Below are 17,910 nucleotides of genomic sequence, written 5' to 3'. Positions count from 1 at the left end.
CTCCAGAAGATCCTTCGTCCCCGAGCCTGCAGCCTTTGTTCACTTTTCACAATCTCCATTGAATAACATTGAGCACCCGACGGCTCAAAAGCACGCTGCACCCAGCAGCCCGAGTGCCCCTGGCAGGACAACCTTTGTCCTATCCTACTTCCCCATTTGCCCTAAGCAAGTGACCAGGAATCCAGCTCCCACAGCCACGTGGCCTGCTAGCCAGCAGCCCCCAACCGAAGGACACCTGCCTCTCATTGGATAACATTGGGCCTAACTACCTCTGCACCCGGCTGCCCCTGTGCCGCTGAGGGTGTACCAGGTGTACCAACTGTACCTACCTGACCCTGGGAGACCCCCGAGTCTATGCCCAGAACCTTAACTCTGCCAGTCAAGTACTTACCTAAAAACTGATAACTCACTTTTCTTCCATAGGCTAACATTGACTGGTTTTCACTTGGAAATTCTTATAAGTGTGGAGTTTTGGAACTTTAAAATATTCATCTAAAATCAGCCGAACTACGAATTCCGATTTACTCACCTGTCATCAAGAGAGACCTCAGTGCTGCATCTTTGAGACCAATACTGACCCTGAAAAGTAATTCTAACCGTACTTACCAGTAACTTGAATTTAATTCCATAGGATATGATTGCCTGCTTTTTGCAGAAAGTTTGTCGATTTTTGAAACTTACAAATATTCTCTAAAAATCGTGCCAATGATAAGGACGTAATTACTTGCCTGTTTTAGATAGAGGCCCCAGTGCTAAACCTACGAGTCTAGCACTGAATTACAAAAGTAACGTGAACATACTTTACCTGCAAATTGAATTTCTTTCCATAGGATAACATTGGTAATTTCAAGTGAAAAAGTTTCAAAGTGTCAACTTTTAAAATACAATAATATTCCTTTAAAATCACTACAGTAACCAAAACGCTTTTACTTAACTGTTTACAGCTCATGTCCCGGGACTGAATCTAGGATCCAGTCCTGTGGTTAGAAAAATAATCTACAAAGTAACAAATTGTTTGAAATTGTGTTGCCTATTGCAACAAACTAACTATGGTATTCAAAGAGTCGATTGCCTATTTGAAAAGCATTTAACTAAAGTAATCCATTCTGAGAAAGTATATTTTGATACCTTGTTGGTTCTAAAATAAAATAATTATCTCTTGATACACAATTGGCCTAGAGTTCAGTTCTTGGGTGTGTGAAACCATTTGCTGACTGAGTGTGTACAACAAATGTTTTGCACTGTCCTCTGGTATTGCCTTACATTCTCGACCAAGCTACCACTTTGGAGAGTAAGGTTATATCTAACTTTAGCCTCTGCCAGATCTCTGGGGACTGTGGACTCTGTGCACACTGTACCTTACTTAGGTCCAGTATATACAGAGCCACTTTCTTACACCACTTACCCCACAAAGAGTTTGTCATCCACCGGAACTCTTTTGTGTGGTCTAGGTTGAACGACAATGCTCTTTTTGGGTCCAGTCAGTGGAGATGCTCCTCTTCTGTTAGAGGGATGGGGGAGAGCAAAGAAGGTGGGCAAAGTGATTGACTGACCCAGATGGAATGGGGTCACAGCCTTTGGCAAAAAGGATGCCCTGCTGCAAAGCACCACCTTGTCCGGAAAGGACATAAAATAAGGAGGCGAGCAAGATAATGCCTGCGACTCACTTACACTCTGGGCAGATGTAATCACCACTAAGAAGGCTGTTTGTGGTCAACAGTCGGAGGGGGACAATTGTGCAAAGGTTCAAATGGTGCACACATTAGATAGGTAAGAACTAAATTAAGGTCCCACTGTGGCATAACAAAGGGCGTGGGTGGAAATAAGTGAACCAGCCCTTTTAGACATCTATTTACAATAGGACATTTTAAGAGAGCGGGCTGGTCTGGCAGCCGCAAAAAAGCAGACTGAGCAGAGAGATAACCCTTGAGAGTTCCAAAGGCAGAGCCCTGCTGGGCAAGGGTTAGGCTGAATAAAAGGACAGTAGAGAAGCAGAAAGAGGGTCAATGGACTTTTCTGTACACTATAATACAAATTTCTGCCAACGGCAGGCGTATACCGACTTAGTGGAGTGCCGCCTGGCACCAGAATAACGTTACAGACCTTGGGAGGAAGGTCAAAGCCTATCAACTGACACCGCTCAAGCTCCACGCATGGAGGCGCAGAGTTGACAGGTTCGGGTGGAGAATCCTCCCCTGCTGCTGCGACAGAAGATCCTCCCAAAGGGGGGGCCTGATGGGAGGATCGACAGTCATTCTCAGAAGCTCTGGATACCACTCTCGTCGCCCAGTCCGGAGCCACAAGAATGACTTGGGCCTGGTTGTTCCTGATCTTCTTCCGTACCCTGGGCAGCAGTCGTATGGGTGGAAGGGCGTACAACAAGCCTGAGCTCCACAAGCGACAAAAGGCCTCGCCGTCGATAGCCGCCTTGGAAACTCCAGCGCGCAGTACTGTCGACACAGCACGTTCTCTTCGGAGGCAAACAAATCTAACCAAGGTTCTCCCCACTGCTGAAAGAGACCACGAGCCACCTCAAACGGGAGACACCACTGGTGATCCGTTAGGCATCGATGGCTGAGTTAGTCCGCCCAGGCATTCAGAGACCCTGCCAGGTGTTAAACCAACTGGGTTATGCCCTGCTGTTCCAGCCACGTCCAAAGACAAAGAGGCTCTCGACAAAGGGTCCACGACCCCACAATGCCCTGCTTGTTGCAGTCCCAAATGGTGGTGGTGTTGTCTGTGAACACCTGCACTACCTTCCCTTTAACAGAAGGAAGAAATGCTTATAATGCTAATCGAATCGCTCAGAGCTCCAAAACATTTATGTAGAGCTCGTCTCCGCAGGAGACCGTTGTCCCCTGATCTCCACCTCCCCCAGATGGCCGCCCTATCCCAGAAGTGACGCATCTATCACAACTGTGAGATCTGGTTGGGGAAGGGAGAGAGTTCTGCCAGTGACCCAATCGCAGTTCCTTTAACCACCACTGCAGATCCTTTGCAGTTACTTCCGAGATCTGAACCACATGGATGAGATTTCCACAATGCTGTGCCCAATGGAACTTCAAATCACACTGCAGAGCCCGCATTCGCCATCTGGCGTGTCTCACCAACAGGATGCAGGAGGCCATGAGGCCCAACAGCCTTAAAGTCAGTCTCACCGAAATCCAGGATATAGGCTGAAATATCGGAATCTTAGCCTGAATATCCTGGACTCGCTACTCAGGATGATAGGCCCGAAACTAGACTGTGTCCAAAACTGCCTCAATGAAAGGGAGCGTCTGAGAAGGATCCAGATGTGACTTCGGCACGTTGGATTGGATTGGATGCGGATTTATAGAGCGCATGGTTACCCGGGAGCGTCCCAGCGCTAGGTTTATAGAGAACCCCAGCGAATGCAGGAAATTCGCCATAGTCTGAAGGTGGGAGACGATAGCCTGGGGCGAGGACATCTTCAACAGCTAGTAGTCACGGTAGGGGACGACTGACACCCCTAACATGCACAGATGACCTTCACCTTGGTGAACACCCGTGGGGTACTGGTAAGGCCAAAAAGGTGCATGGTTAACAAAGTGCTCGTGGCCTACCTTGAACCGCAGGCAACGCCTGTGGTCCGGCAGGATGGGAATGTGTAATGTTGTGATCTGCAAGTCCAACAACACCATCCAGTCTTCCTGGCCTAGGGTAGACAAAACCTGAGCCAGAGTAAGCATTTTAAGCTTCCCATTTTTGAGGAAGAGATTGATGGTCCAAAGATCTAAAATGGGCCGAAGTCCCTTGTTCTTCTTTGGAATCAGATAGTAGCAGGAATAACAGCCACTGCCTACTCTAAAATCGGGACCCTTTCTATAGCTCACTTGGCCAAGAGAGCTGTAACCTCCTCTTGGAGCAACTTTAAATGTTCATCCGTCAGCCATTCCTACGCCCTGCAAGACCCACTTTTCTGATGTTATGGATCTCCAGTGGGTGAGATGACGAATTCTCCCACCAACTGGAGTAGTGTGGTCCCGCAGAATCAGCCTAGGAGTGCTTGGAGGCTGCAGCTACTGGGGCAGTGTGGCTGACGACTTCTGGACTCCATTCTGAGCTCGGATTGCACTGCGTCCATGTCCTCGCATGGCTTGGGCATTCTGTGCAGGACAGTGGCCGCGATAGGGGTGATGCGGCTGGAAATACCTTAAGTTGCCACAAAAGGAAGACTGGCCACGGGGGTGGAGGAGAGGCCCAAGGATCTGGCCGTAGCGCGAGAGTCCTTGAACCTGACCAGGGCCGAGACTGCCTTTTCCCCAAAAAGGCGGGTTCCACCAAAGGGCATGTGAATCAAATTGGCTTGAACATCGCCCAAGAAGCCAGTTGTATGAAGCTAGGCGTAGCGCCTCATTGAAATCGATCTACCCAACAAATCGGTTGTATCTAGGCCACACCATATGGTGAATTTTGCTGCATCCCTCCCATCCTTGACAGCTTGGGAGAGCACAGCCCGGGCCTCCTCTGGGACTTGTGTCAGCACTTGCGCAACCGTCTCTCAGAGGGAATGGGAGAAACAGCCCAATAAGCATGCGGCATTCACCGACCGCAATGCTAGTCAGGAGGAAGAAAGCGACTTCTTCCCGAATGAATCCAGCCTCTGGGATTCCCCATCCGGAGGGGCGGAAGGAAATGCACATTGGGACGGAGAGGCCTGCACCACCAAACTCTCTGGGGTGGGATGTTGGCTGAAGAACTTTGGGTCGCCGGTGATGGTGGCGTGCAGTCTTATTCAAAGGTGCCCCTGTGGCAGGTTGCGACCATGTTCCCAGAAGGACCACCTTAAGTACCTCATTAAAGGGCAACAGGGGTTCGGAAGTGGAAGCCCCAGGTTGAAGCACCACAGTCAGTAGATTCGTCCTGACCTGAACCGAGGGCAGATCTAGTCCAAGGACCTCGACTGCCCTCTTAACCACCATGGCATAGGATGCCCCCTCCTCCGTAGCCACTGTTGACGAAGAGAGCATGACAGTATCTGGAGAAGTATCCAGTCCACTGGCCTCCCCAAGTTCCCCATACCAGTCCAAATTCTCCTCAGAGACTTCCTGGGTTTCAAGAGGATTCCCAGACCCCTTACATTCATCTCTCGAGCCAAGCATATCCTCAAAGTGCTCAGGCAACAACATACAACCTCTGGGATCTGTCAACGTCGGAATCGGTCAACGCCACCCCGTCAGTGGCGCAAGCCCCATCCTCATCCCCGACGGGCATCTGCGACGCCGCAGGCACCTACTTCGGATTAGACATCGGGGAAGTTGGCGTTGGCACAACCGGCGTCAAACCGGATCCGGATCCCTGAGGCCCCACCCATGTCGTGGCTGGAGCCGATGGTGTCGAACCCAATGGGGCCCCTTCCGACTCCGCAGGGTCGTTCCGCTCTAATACGCAGCGCATGGCCTTGTAAACTTCTTTAATTAGAGGCAGAGTCACTCCGGCTGCTGGAAAGGGTGGGAGACGAGAAGACTAATCTGGCTCCGCGGAACCGTGCCTAGAGTGTCGGTGATCCTTACCTCTCTCGATGACTGACGCCAGTTGAGGTGAAGATGAAGTCCGCTTGGATTTCTTCTTCTTATGGCACTTCCCGAGGACCTCGAATGGAAGGAAAAGGAATTCAGGCTCGGTGAGCGATCCCGCGACCACATCTTCTTCGATTGGGACCGTGACCTCCTTGGAGTCTTGCTGGACGTGTTTAGCGCCCGTTCCCTCAAGGTCTTCGGAGCCATCACCCGGCAGTCCGAACAAGACTTCGAAACACCACAGACATACACAGGGAATGGTGACCGACACCATGTGGGAACAAGTCCAGCATGGCATGAAACCTGTCTTCCGCGAAGACATCCCTCGCGCACGAAGTTGGAATAAAAAGATTTCGACAAAAGCCATACAGCGGCAGAAGGGTAGCTCTTCCCAGATCGGCACTTAACTGGCGCGGAAAGAAAAGAATGGATATCCGCGCACCTGGGTGGTGCCTATTAGGCACCTCAACATCATAACCAACGCCAACGATGTTGGCAACGTCACTCAGAGCTGAATGGAGCCACCCAACCTCACGCGCAAGGGTTATTGCTCAGCAAAAGTTTCTGGATCCAGCCTGACGCCTGGGACATTCAAAGGTAAGGACTCTGCAACTAGAAGTCCATCAGATAATCATTTAATGGGGCCTCATTTTCAATGGTGGATACAGCAAACACAAGTTTTACGTTTGCTCAAAGAAACTATGAGCAACAGATGGTTTTGAGGACATGAGGAGAAAACTGCATGCAAGTCTCCTCTGCCCAACCTCCCTTAAATTATGCGGACACTTGCATTTTGTAAAAGCACGCAAATAATTAACTGACTGGCAATTGCCGTACGTTTGTTTAGAAGAGTAGCAGCCATCTCCTATTTCTGCATACAGTTCACTACGATAAAAGTAAACTGAGGTGAACGCAGGTTCCACAATTAGTAATTCTGTGCTGTTAGTTAATACTATAGCTTTCATTAATTGTAAGAAGTCTAGTTTGCTCAACGGTCTTGCTCGCTAAGTAACAGTTATAAAACTTAATAATATCTGTTCTTTGTGTTCCTGAAGAGGAAAGATCTACACCTGTGCATCCATATAGGCCAGTTTGACTATTCGGTTTTTGTGATATGTCCCAGTGATGAGCACCTGGTGTAAAATGTTATACATTTTACTTGTTTCTGAAAATGTTATCGCCCATTTGCTAATAGATTCTCAAATCCAGTTAAGAGGAGCGCTGACTTGCTGAAGCATAAACATATATTGTTGTATCTTCAACACCTCAATTCGTCTTCAGTATGATCAATGTTTGTTCTTTCCTGAAACTTGCTTTGCGTCATAGAAAATTGCTCATCTTTTAAAATTTAGTGGGATCATTGATTTAGATTTTTAATTTGTATGAATTTCTGAATTTGTACATATTGTAGGACAGTTTTACCGTCTTATTTTGTATATACATTTTCTTGTATTTTGATGTGCTTTTATGATTGTTTTAAAATGCCTCTTGACATGGTTAGTCCCCCACTTTGTGCCTGGAAAATTATGTGATTTCAATATTAAGTGCACAGGGTCCCTGCCAACCAGATTCCCTGTGCCAGTGCTCCTTCCATAAAATTGTGCCACCATTGGCACAACTTCAGACCCCCTGTAAGTCCCTAGTAAATGGTACCCTTGTTACATAGGGCATAAGGACTGAAGAGGGACCCCTAGGGACCCCCAAAAAGGCAATGCCACTACCTATGCAGCTTGCATGCCTTGGTGCAGCGAAAAAACGACAACATTTACATGGTACACTGCCTGTGTGTCATGTCCACTAGCACTGCCTAAGTCACCCATCTAGCAGGCCTTACAAGCCCTAAGGCAGGGAGCACTGTATCTCAGGTGTGTGCATATCTGCATGAGCAGATCTGCTCCTACAATATCCAAGTCTATTCTTAACATTGTAAGTCCCAGTGAAGTCACAGAGTGTCCATGGGCTGGAAACTCGACAACAAGAGTTCCCCAGCACCATGATGGATTCACTGATGGTGGTGGTGGTGGTTGTAGAGAGTTAGTTGGTTTAATCAGTAAATGCGTCAAAGGTGGAGAAGTTGTTGTATGAGGAGGGGAGGAGTTAGTACCTACATTCTACCTCTTCAAAGGAATAAGGTAAAGCGTGTCCTCTGACTCAGGTTTGCGTTTCTGAGGTGATTTAGTAAACACGTCCTGTACCTGGTTTTATATAACGTTCCTTTTCTTTTGAGTCCGATTTGGGTGTTGGGGCATTGAAAATCAGATCCTGCAGCTTCGGAGGAACAGTTTTAGGTTTCGTCACCAAGGATTTCAGTGCCAGGGTAGAATTACTTTTCAGCGCAGAAGGTTTCAGTGACGAAGGAGGCTTTGTTTTTGGTGTCAATTATTTCGGCTCTGAAGCGGTTTTCGGCTTCAAGCCTGAAGGTTTCGGTTTAGTGGCAGACTTTGGCCTACTCTATCCCAAGCCAGAAAGCTTAGTGACGTGTTTAGAGGCAGAGTCGGAGGGCGGGGCGTCAGAAACATCTTGCCGGTGCCGACCATAACCCAAAGGCGGTGGTGGGACCGAAGCCTTTTGTTTTGGCTGAGTTGGAGTTTGGGTCAAGGGGCATTCGGCACTCACGGGACGTTGATCTTGTGGCAAGCCTTCTTCCATCTCGGAGTCCGATTCTGGGATAGAGGCAAGTTCTTCTTGTTCTTCCTTGGCCCCTTGTGCATTAAATTTGTGCTCCGATCCTTCGCCGAAGATGCCCGGTGTGTGTTCGACGTTTTGACTAGCGATGATCGCAGAAGATTTCTTCGAACGAAACGATATGCACGAATTGCAGTCCTGTTCATTGTGCTCCGGTGACAAGCACAAATGGCACACTTCGTGCAAGTCGGTGCGCGGATACTTGGTCTGGCACCGAGGGAGGAATTTGAATGGAGTCCGTCCCATCGACTGCGAAGTGGACCAGCGCGATTAGACTGGATGGCCTTCCCAAAGACCTTCGATCGAAATAGACGTTTTCCTCGACTGATACAATACGTGGAGAAGTGGGAAACACAATTGAAGCAATACAGACACGGGTAGAGTGGATTGCGCACTGAGGGGAATCCGAAGAAACAACAATACACGACCAATAAGGGAGTCGATGCCCATGCACACTATCACCGAAAGGAGAAGTCACCTACCTTGTGACTGGAAAGACTTTCTAAGAAAAACAACTTGCAAACATCCGGACCCAACACTAGATGGCAGGAGTATGTAAAGCATGTGATCTACAGCTCACATGCCTCGAACACTATCTTTCCTTCTGTCACCAACTCTTGCAAAATGACTCAGAAAGAAGTTGAACAAGATTTTGCAATTTGTACCAGTAGGCGTGTTCAGATCGAGTAAGCAGGCCACTGAATTTGCAATCCGCCAATGTGTGGCAGACTGGGCGGCGACACACTCCAGTCGTGTCAATCTTTTGCCTCTCACTCTGGAGGGGGAGCATCACCTGTGTCCTGTGCATCAGCAGGCTTGTGGCCATCTGTACCACCAGTGACTCTGGTGGGAGCGAACCTCCGATGTAAGGAGTGGCAGGTCCTAGGGTGAGACCATTTATTTTTTAGCCCTACTGGATGTCAAAACACATGCCTTCACTGGCTCCTTAAAGAGGTCATGTGTTGTTCGGAGCATAGATTTCAGCATAGGCAAGTATTGCATTGACGTATGTGTGGAGGAGAGGGTCTCCACAAGGAAACTTAATTTAGTTTGACTTAATTGGCTAATTTAGTTGCATTTGTAGATAGTTCTTGTCTGCAATAGCATTTAGTTAACCTGAGAACAGCATATGCAATCTGTACAATGGCTTACATGGTTGAAGCATCCTACTGGTGTAATGTAACACAAGCACAAGTTGTGATATTGAACGCTCTTACAAGAGCATTCTGTGTATGCAATGGATTGAATATTACAATTTACACAGATAGCCAGGATGGTTTTGGAGTGGTCCACGACTTTTGCAGCTTTGGCCACAAAGGGGTTTCTTTATTTTTTTTAAATTAAAGTTGTATTAAACTATTAGTTTTTACAGCATCAATCGTGACAACCTAATGACATTGACATGAGGTACAGTTCAGGATGTGATCAGATATACTCCGCGCCTTGCATTAATAGAAACATTTTATTGTGCCAGAAGGCTATTACCATCATATCAAAAGTGCAATATGTATGACTGCGCTCTTCCGTAGGTGACAAAGTATTTTCTTACTCTCCTCTGGCAGTCCTATTAAAAATGGACGTAGAATTTTGGATTTATTGAATTCTCTTCAGTTGCCCGAGGAAGTTGCTGTTGTGAAATGTGCAGCACGTAAGAGTGGTGATACTTGGCAGTTGATAGGGTTGCAAAATACTCTGCTCCTATGTCCAGTAAATTAGAACCACAATAAGAATGTAATTTAAATAAAGTGTAAATTGTTTCTTGTCAAAAACAATTCAAACATTAGAAAAATTAAATTTTTCCTAATAACGTGCCTGATGAGCAAAGGAAAAAATTGGATTGCAGCAGGTTGTTCTATGGATTAAAGAAGCATTTGGAAATCACTTGATAATAAATATGTTCAGCCAGATGGCATTTTGAGTCATACGGTTAGGTGTTTTCATGATCCTACACAGGTTGATGAGATGCCATGTTGCGTTCTTTCAGAAAGTCCTGGTTCAATTCTTGTTCGAGAGCTGTAGCTGAAACTTCCGTCAGCATTGTGATACTTGTCAACAGTTACATGTTGACAAAATGCTGCACTGACTAAGTTGGACAGACTGATGGCTTCTTTTCCTGAATGCAGAGTGACTTCGAGTTGCTCAAGTGTAATGGTTTATGAGTTACTGTCTGTCTCTGTATGGGTGGAGTCCTTTCTAACTAGGAGATGCAACAGTCTGACAGTAGCCAAGCTCCTACTGAGTGAGTAGAGCCCCAGTAGTTTGCAGACTTCTTTAGAATCAGGCAAACGACTCATTTCAATAATAGTTTGCTGAGAATTTAATGCACCACATTTAAGATAGATCAGCATTTCCATTGCAGTTATCGCCCTGAAGCAGCTGGAGAGGGTGAACGGTACTTTTCAAGTCATTTTTGTACACTTAAGTTCATTATGAGAAAAGTAGAACCTCTAACTCTTTTTTCTACACATTCTGAATCAAAACCTTTTTTTTTTTTTTATCGGTCTACCATTAAACTGTTTTGAATATATTTTTGCAACAAATTATTAACTGTTTTGTGATGTGTTTAATTTCATATGAGATTCAGGCTTTTACTCCTCGTATCTGCAACCACACAACCTTTGTTTATGAAACAGAAACACACCAAGGATTTAAGTGGCGTGTGGGAAGGGTGATGGTGTCAACATGACATTCTGTCGTACATTTTAAGGGTGCTATTAGTCACACTGGAGTTCAATGACCTCAAAGGAACTCTGCGTTCACCTTCCTTGGAGACTTGCTATTATTATTTAATGTATAGCAGAGTATTATCCCTAATATATTTTCTTTGTAACTGATAATGAAAAAACCTGAACAAAAAAAATTAGGATTGAAACAGACAATTTATAAGGCAATTCTCAAAATATGAAGCAGAAAATGTACAACTAACCTCTGGTATTTGGAGTGCTCTGTGGTTTGCTGTGACGACTTTGGATAATCTTTGGATATGCTCATAAAGCACCCTGCCAAGAGAGAACAAGAAGATGATTATAGCAGTCAGATTACTGGTAACTGCCAGCATAACGTACACAAAAACCTGGACAAAGGGCAACAAAACTGTTGATAAGTGGCAATGATTCTATCCTAGTGCTAACTTTGAATATTACTAATAACGTACTCTAAGAGACCGAAGTGAGTTCTTGTTTCTGCGAAAGTACAAGCAAAGCAAGTCATTGTGTGCTTTCTGGAACAATCATGAGTCCTAAATATTTGATTTTGAAAAAGAGCAGCTGTTTAGTAACCAGCACTTGCCAAAACCCAGAAAGGTTTGCATGAGTGTTTAGTCGGCATATGTTTTTAGTGAGTAGTGCTTTCTGTCATGCTGATGTCTGAATTAGGTGTTTATGTAATATATGCTAAGGTGGGACCACAACTCTACAACATATTTGCTACCATGCACAGAAAATCACTTGAAGTCAAAATAAGATTACACTTCAATCTCCAACACCCTATTGTTTCATACTGTAGTTTCCTAAAATGATACATTTTAAAAATTGCTAAAGTGAGGAAATACAAATAAAGGTTCAACCAGTAAAATTGCACATTGGTGCAACAACCACATCTGAGATCTTTGTATTATTCTGTAATCAAAAACAACACAAGTTACCTTATAACATAGCAATAAGATGCCTGGAGAATATACGGCCTGGCTATGTGCTGCTAATTAAGAGTTGATATCAAACTGAAAGACCTACATAGTATCAGGGGTCCCCGAACAACAGAGTTTAAACAATTACCATAATTCAGGATACTTACGATTATTTTAGTTCAGAAAAAAAGCTCAAGTCTTTTACTTTGGGACGGACTCTGGTATGTCCTTTTCCAATGGGTGCGTGCATGGATTAAGAGGGGAAAAACACATTTTGCACATGGACAAATTACAAAAGGAACTTTCATGACCTCAAAACTAATTTAATCATGCACGAAATGTGCACTGGGAAGTGAGGGGAGGCTTGAGTATGGCAAGCATAGCACTAGGCAAATCCCTCCTTTGAAAAAGGATATACCAGGCTCTTCATTCTGCTCTGTGATCACTATCCCTCGCACCAGACTTGACCTGGCACACAACTCCTGCAGACGAAGGCACAAGACGGAACAGAATTATGTTTCCCGCTTATCCTGAAAGCACATGGAACACGTTTTCTCTTCAATTACTGAAGAAAAAGTTGCTTACCGTCGGGAACTATCTTTCTGGTGGATACTCTACCTGAAGATTCCTCACAGGTTGAATATCCCACAGAGCCAGACTGGATCTGGAACATTGTCAAAGCCCTCCTACAGTGGTCGGGTATGCTGCCGCATGGCAGCCCCAGCACCACCATCATGGTATGTCATTGGCACCACATCACGCCCACCCCAGTGCACCAACATCAGTTCCTTGTCTTTGTTTTCCGTGCCCTTTGAGGTAGAGACCGGAAAGTAACCAACTGAGGCAGTGCAGTGATCCACACTGTAAGATTTTTAAAGTGACCTATGACCATCCTTAAGAATAGGGAGGTGGGTGGGATCAGTGAGGAATCTGCAGAAAGGAAATGCTTCTTACACTGGCAGAATATGTATGTAACATGTATTACTGAGGATTAGCATACTACTGCCACCTAATGTTTAGTTCAGATGTTTGAACTTTTTTCTTTTTTAAACAAATCTATCGAGTGACGAGTTTCAATGGGCCTTCTCCTCTTGGTGTACGTTGTCATTGGCTCTGACTTCATGTGAGTTTGCTTTCGCACAGCAGTTGAGAGTATGTACGAAGTGTGAACATAAGTAAGGTGAGCGGAGCAATGTGCAGTAAAATACAGTGAGCAAAAATCTGCAAAGGATAGGCTCCTTAAGAGGAGATTGGGCACATATGCCTCCAAGGCACTATATGCTACAAACAGATGCTTACAGGGTAAGTAGCATTTTCTTTTCACAGCATATGTGGCTGTAGGTACACATGCATAGCATAGACTAAAGCAGAGCCTTCCAGAAGTGCTGACCTTGAGTAGCGGCCCCACTACCACTTTTGTGAACATCCGAAGGGCAGACGTAAGGCTAAGGACAGCACAGGGAATTTAAAGTGTACTGATGATACCCTGAGCATCTGTGGGACTACAGGTCAGGTACCTGAAACTACACAACCTGCAAATCAAGGGCCACCATCCAGTTCCCAGGATCGACAGAACAGAGGATTTGTGCTAGGGTGACCAGCTTCACATTTTCTTTCTCAGGGAAGTAGCACGTATATCACCCCTCACCTTTTTCAGAGTCCAGCACCCGTTCGAAGGACCCTTTGATCAACAGTAGAATGACGTCTCCCATAAAGATAGTGTTAAGCCAAAATGTACCCTATGTGGGGCGGATAAGAGGTGGGTATAAATTAGAAGGCAATGTGCAGCTGTTTTTAACAATCAGTCTGACATAACCGATTACCAGTAAGGAAGGAAATGTCTCTTGCCCCCTACTGAGACATATTTTGCTGCATCCTGTCAGTCTTTAATTGTTTGGGCATGTGAATCCATGAGGTCTTTCAGCTCAATGGGTACGATATCGCTGGCCATGACTCATAAGGTCAGGGTGTACCTACCGAGAAGGCATATAGATTTCAAGGAACGCATGGTTAACAAGCTGCGGAAAAAATCTTTTTGCCAAAGCGATCAACATGCTTTGACTTCCCTATCCAGTGAGTTCGAAGGAAAGTGCGGTAGACCTGGACAACAAGGTTTTCAACCAGCATCAGGATTGGGTCTGTTATCAGTGCCGGCACAGAAGGGACTAGTGAGGACCCCGCAGCCAGGGAGAAAGTCTAGACTAGCGCCGGTATAGACCTAGAAACAGGTCTCAACAGGGGGGAATTCAGGGTAGGCCCAACCAGCATAAGTCTGACTACATGGCAGACAACTGGGTATGGCCAAATGGTCCTGCAGAGGGAGCAGGCGGCATTTCAAATATCTGCAGCAGAGCCTCTCTGAAGGCTACAAGTTGCTGCAAGGTCGAAGACTACCTGGGAAATTCAGGGCGTGCAAGGATCAATTAAGGGACTGGATCGGATTCAGAAGAACCTAAGATTGGGTCGAGTCCTACTTGGGTTTCTGTTGCGTTTTCAACTTTGACTAATCTGAAGACTTCGAGTGGGTCTTTGCACAGGACCGGCCTCGTGACTGGGTATAGCCCGATGACTTGGAGCATGGAAAACTGTTTTGAAAGCAAACTCTTATTATGCTTTGGGACATAAAACTTCGCTTCCCGCTTTCTCATTGTCTGTAAGTGCAAGAAGGCATACTTACAGCACGACAGGGCATGACCAGACCCAAGACATCAAAGGCATGCATCGTGAGGGTCCATAACTGACATCTGTTTTTGTAGCCAAAGCACAGCTAGAATAAAGTCATTTTCAGGGGAAGACATGTTCCCTAGCACACTGTGCTAAACATATAGAGTTGTCAGAAGACCAACAAAGTTGGGTGAGGAGCTCTCGATCCACATCAGAAGGCTTGGAGGGAAAGGAAATTACATCAGCACGCCTTTATCAGGCTCTGCTCATCACTTCTGTGATGGTGTAAGGTCGCCACAAAGCCACACAGTGCAACTTGTTAACACCGGAGTCTTTGCTGGGAGAATTTTCCAAATATAATTTGGTTCCTTGGATATTAAGGTGAAGGAAATATTCAGAAATAAAACACGTCATTCATTGAACCCCATGCTACTCAAATGGTCATAGGTTTAACAGAAGCCTAGACCACTTACCACAGGAGCTAAATATCACTGTGGTTTGGTGCACCTCATCAGGCAGCATCTCACCATATTTGAAATGTTGGGCTGGTGCAATATAGGAGTGGCATATACTTATAAATATGTGTATGCTGTGAACCGGGGATTAGTTGTGTAATTGCAAGAGTATGGTTTTAATGCTATTTGTAAGAAAGCGCCTCTTTTGACATGGTTAGCCCCCACTTTTTACCTGGAAAATGATGTTTAGTGCACAGGGTACCTCCAACCATGCCCCCTGTGCCAGTGCTTCTTCCCTAAAAAAGTTCCATGACTGACCACTGCTGTCCCCCGTAAGTCCATAGTAAATGGTACCCTTGGGACCTAGGGCATGGGAACTGAAGAAGGTCCCCTAGGAAACCCTCACCAAGGCCATGCCACTGCAGTTTGCATGCCCTCGTGCAGTGAAAAACAACAAAGTTGACATGGCACACTGCCTGCGTGCCATACCAACCAGCACTGCCTAAGGTATAGTGTAAGTCAACCCTCTAGCAGGCCTTACAAGCCCTAAGGCAGGGTGAACTATATTACAGGTGTGGGAATATCTGCAAGGGCAGACATGCCCCTACAATATTTAAGTCTATTCTTAAATATTGTAAGTGCCAGGGAAGTCATAGAGAGTACAACCCGACACCTCTAGTTCCCCAGCACCATGATGGCTTCTCTGAACTCAGGAGTGTTTGGTACCAAACAACTCCACTTAATAAACCCACACTGATGCCAGTGTTGGATTTATTAGACCATGTACCCAGAGAGAACCTCAGAGGTGCCCCCAGAAAACCTACCAACTCTGGAGTGGTCTCCGACTGGCTTTACGCAGCCTGGGTCGAGATTTCCTATTCTGTGGCCAGAAACAAAGCATATCCTGGTTGGAGGTGTAACACCTTCTCCCCTGGGATGGGCACAGTGCTCAAGAGGGAAGATTTAAAGGCCTGCTGCCTTTGAAATGCGACTCCAGCCTTTGCTGCTAGCAGCAAATAGCAGCCCCCTGTTCAAACCCCCACTTTTTGTGGGAGAACTTGTGGGAAAACTTAGGAAGAATAGGAGGTGTGCCCCCACTTCACCAACTCCACCTCTCAGGTGCAGGAGGCGAAGTAAAGCACATTTTTCAGTGCCCAGCATCTTTAAGATGGTGGGACTTATCCAATCCGGGCCAGGGCTATGTGTCACCTGTCCCCCCCACATACCCCTCTCCAGAGGGTGGCATGATAGTGGACAACCCAAATAAGGAACCCATTGGTCCCTACCCGTCACTCCCCTGCAATGCCCCTAAATCTAGTATTTAGCTGTCTCCCCCAAACCCTGAAATCAGATCTACGATGACCTAAGAAGCCCGGACACCCAAGAGCCGCACCAGCATGAGAGAAGAAGGGCCAGTCATTGACTCTGCGCCAGCCCTGCTGGTCTCTGCTACAAAATGTCGACTCATCCTGCAGGCCCAGGACCTCCAAAGCCCTGGGAGGACTGCCTGCCTTCGATAAATACTCCCATGGACAGCAGACCTCTCCAGAAGAAACCATCTACAAAGAAAAAGAACTCTGCCGTAAGGAACAGAGAACACACCTCCGGATCCACCTCTACACCCAGAGCCCATGGACTGAGCTCAAGGGGCCCATTGATCCTGTGAAGGTTCTCCAGCGCTTCTGAGCACAAGTTCCCCGTGGGCTGACCCCTATCGGACTCCACCTCGACGCCTGCAGTCTCAATCCAAAGACACCCCCCTGACCGCGACCTGCCCGGTAAGATTTCCAATGTCCAAGGACATGCCTGCACCTGTGCCCATGGACCTTGGGGAGCTTAACCGATGGAGTCCCTACATCCCCTAGCATCTCTACTTACCTGTGCAGCTGTGGGCTTTCATCGGTCGGCCTCCTGGCCTGAAGCCTTGCCTGGTGCTGATTTGAAACCCGAAGACTGTACCTAAGTTGTGTACTTCCCTGTAAAACTGAATTATTGTTTTCCTCCATAGGTTAACATTGCAAAGCTTGAAAATTGTACTGTGTCCACTTTTTAAAGTGAAAAGTATTTTTCTTGAAAAACTTACTTACATATATCTTGGTCTAAAAATAAAACCAGAACAAAGCCGATTTTTCTAAAATTGGCGTGGATCTCCTTTTTGAGTTGTGTCTCATTTATTAATCACTGTATGTATGACAAAACTCTTATGTTAGGCCTATGGCTGCTCGACCACACTACCACAAATAGAGCGCTTTGGGTTTGCATCGAGCCCAGTACACTTCTGGGAGAATCTCTGGACTCTGTGCATGATATAACTACTTAGTGGTATACCATATACAGAGCCATATTCCTACACTATTTTTACTGGCAGTTGAGGTTGATGGCGATCGTACAAATGTGTCAGATTAATGGCAATTAAGGTCTTATAATGGAAGTCAATCCAAGCTTCGAAAAAGCTACATTTTTATAACATTTATTCTCTCACTTAAACTGTTTAACATCACCAGAATGACAATTGCTGATTTGAAAGAATATAGCGAAAAAGAATTAAGAACCAATATAAATTGCTGGGGAATAAAATAGTATGGCTATTCTAAAAAGTATTTAAAGATAAATTTAGCATGGCCCTTTTCTTGCCTAATCAACTTGACACCGCATATGCTACACGAGGAACAGGAGATAAGAAAAAAGACACTACGTACTGATCTCGAAGACTGTCTCCATCTTGGTTGGGATAGAAGGCAAGCTTGAAGATTCTGTTCATGACACTGCGTTCAATCGCCATCTGAGCATCTTGCAGCTGTTCTTCACTGGCATTTTGCCAGATGACATCTTGCGCCATGGCGCCATATAAGGACTGGAGGAATTCTTCCACGTGTGCAGTCTTATCATCTGCAGCTGTTAGTCTCTGGAAATCTAATATGAAATTAAAGAAAGTCCTTAA

At 45.9% G+C, this 17,910-nt stretch overlaps 1 protein-coding gene across 24 annotated transcripts in view; it reads right to left on the bottom strand.

Annotated features, from left to right (window-relative positions):
- Positions 1-17,910, bottom strand: part of GAPVD1 (GTPase activating protein and VPS9 domains 1) — a 424,045-nt gene that overhangs the window by 36,030 nt on the left and 370,105 nt on the right. For all 24 annotated transcript variants that reach the window (XM_078646066.1, XM_078646068.1, XM_078646069.1 and 21 more), the window contains 2 exons: positions 17,669-17,882; positions 11,152-11,224 (listed from right to left, as the gene is read on the bottom strand). In XM_078646066.1, the coding sequence (XP_078502192.1) occupies positions 11,152-11,224; positions 17,669-17,882 (287 nt within the window). The remainder of the gene's footprint in view (positions 1-11,151; positions 11,225-17,668; positions 17,883-17,910) is intronic.

Source organism: Lissotriton helveticus, chromosome 5_1, assembly GCF_964261635.1.
Source record: "Lissotriton helveticus chromosome 5_1, aLisHel1.1, whole genome shotgun sequence".
NCBI lineage: Eukaryota > Metazoa > Chordata > Amphibia > Caudata > Salamandridae > Lissotriton > Lissotriton helveticus.
The sequence above is the reverse complement of the archived record's forward strand: the minus strand, read 5'-3'. Positions and strand labels throughout refer to the sequence as shown.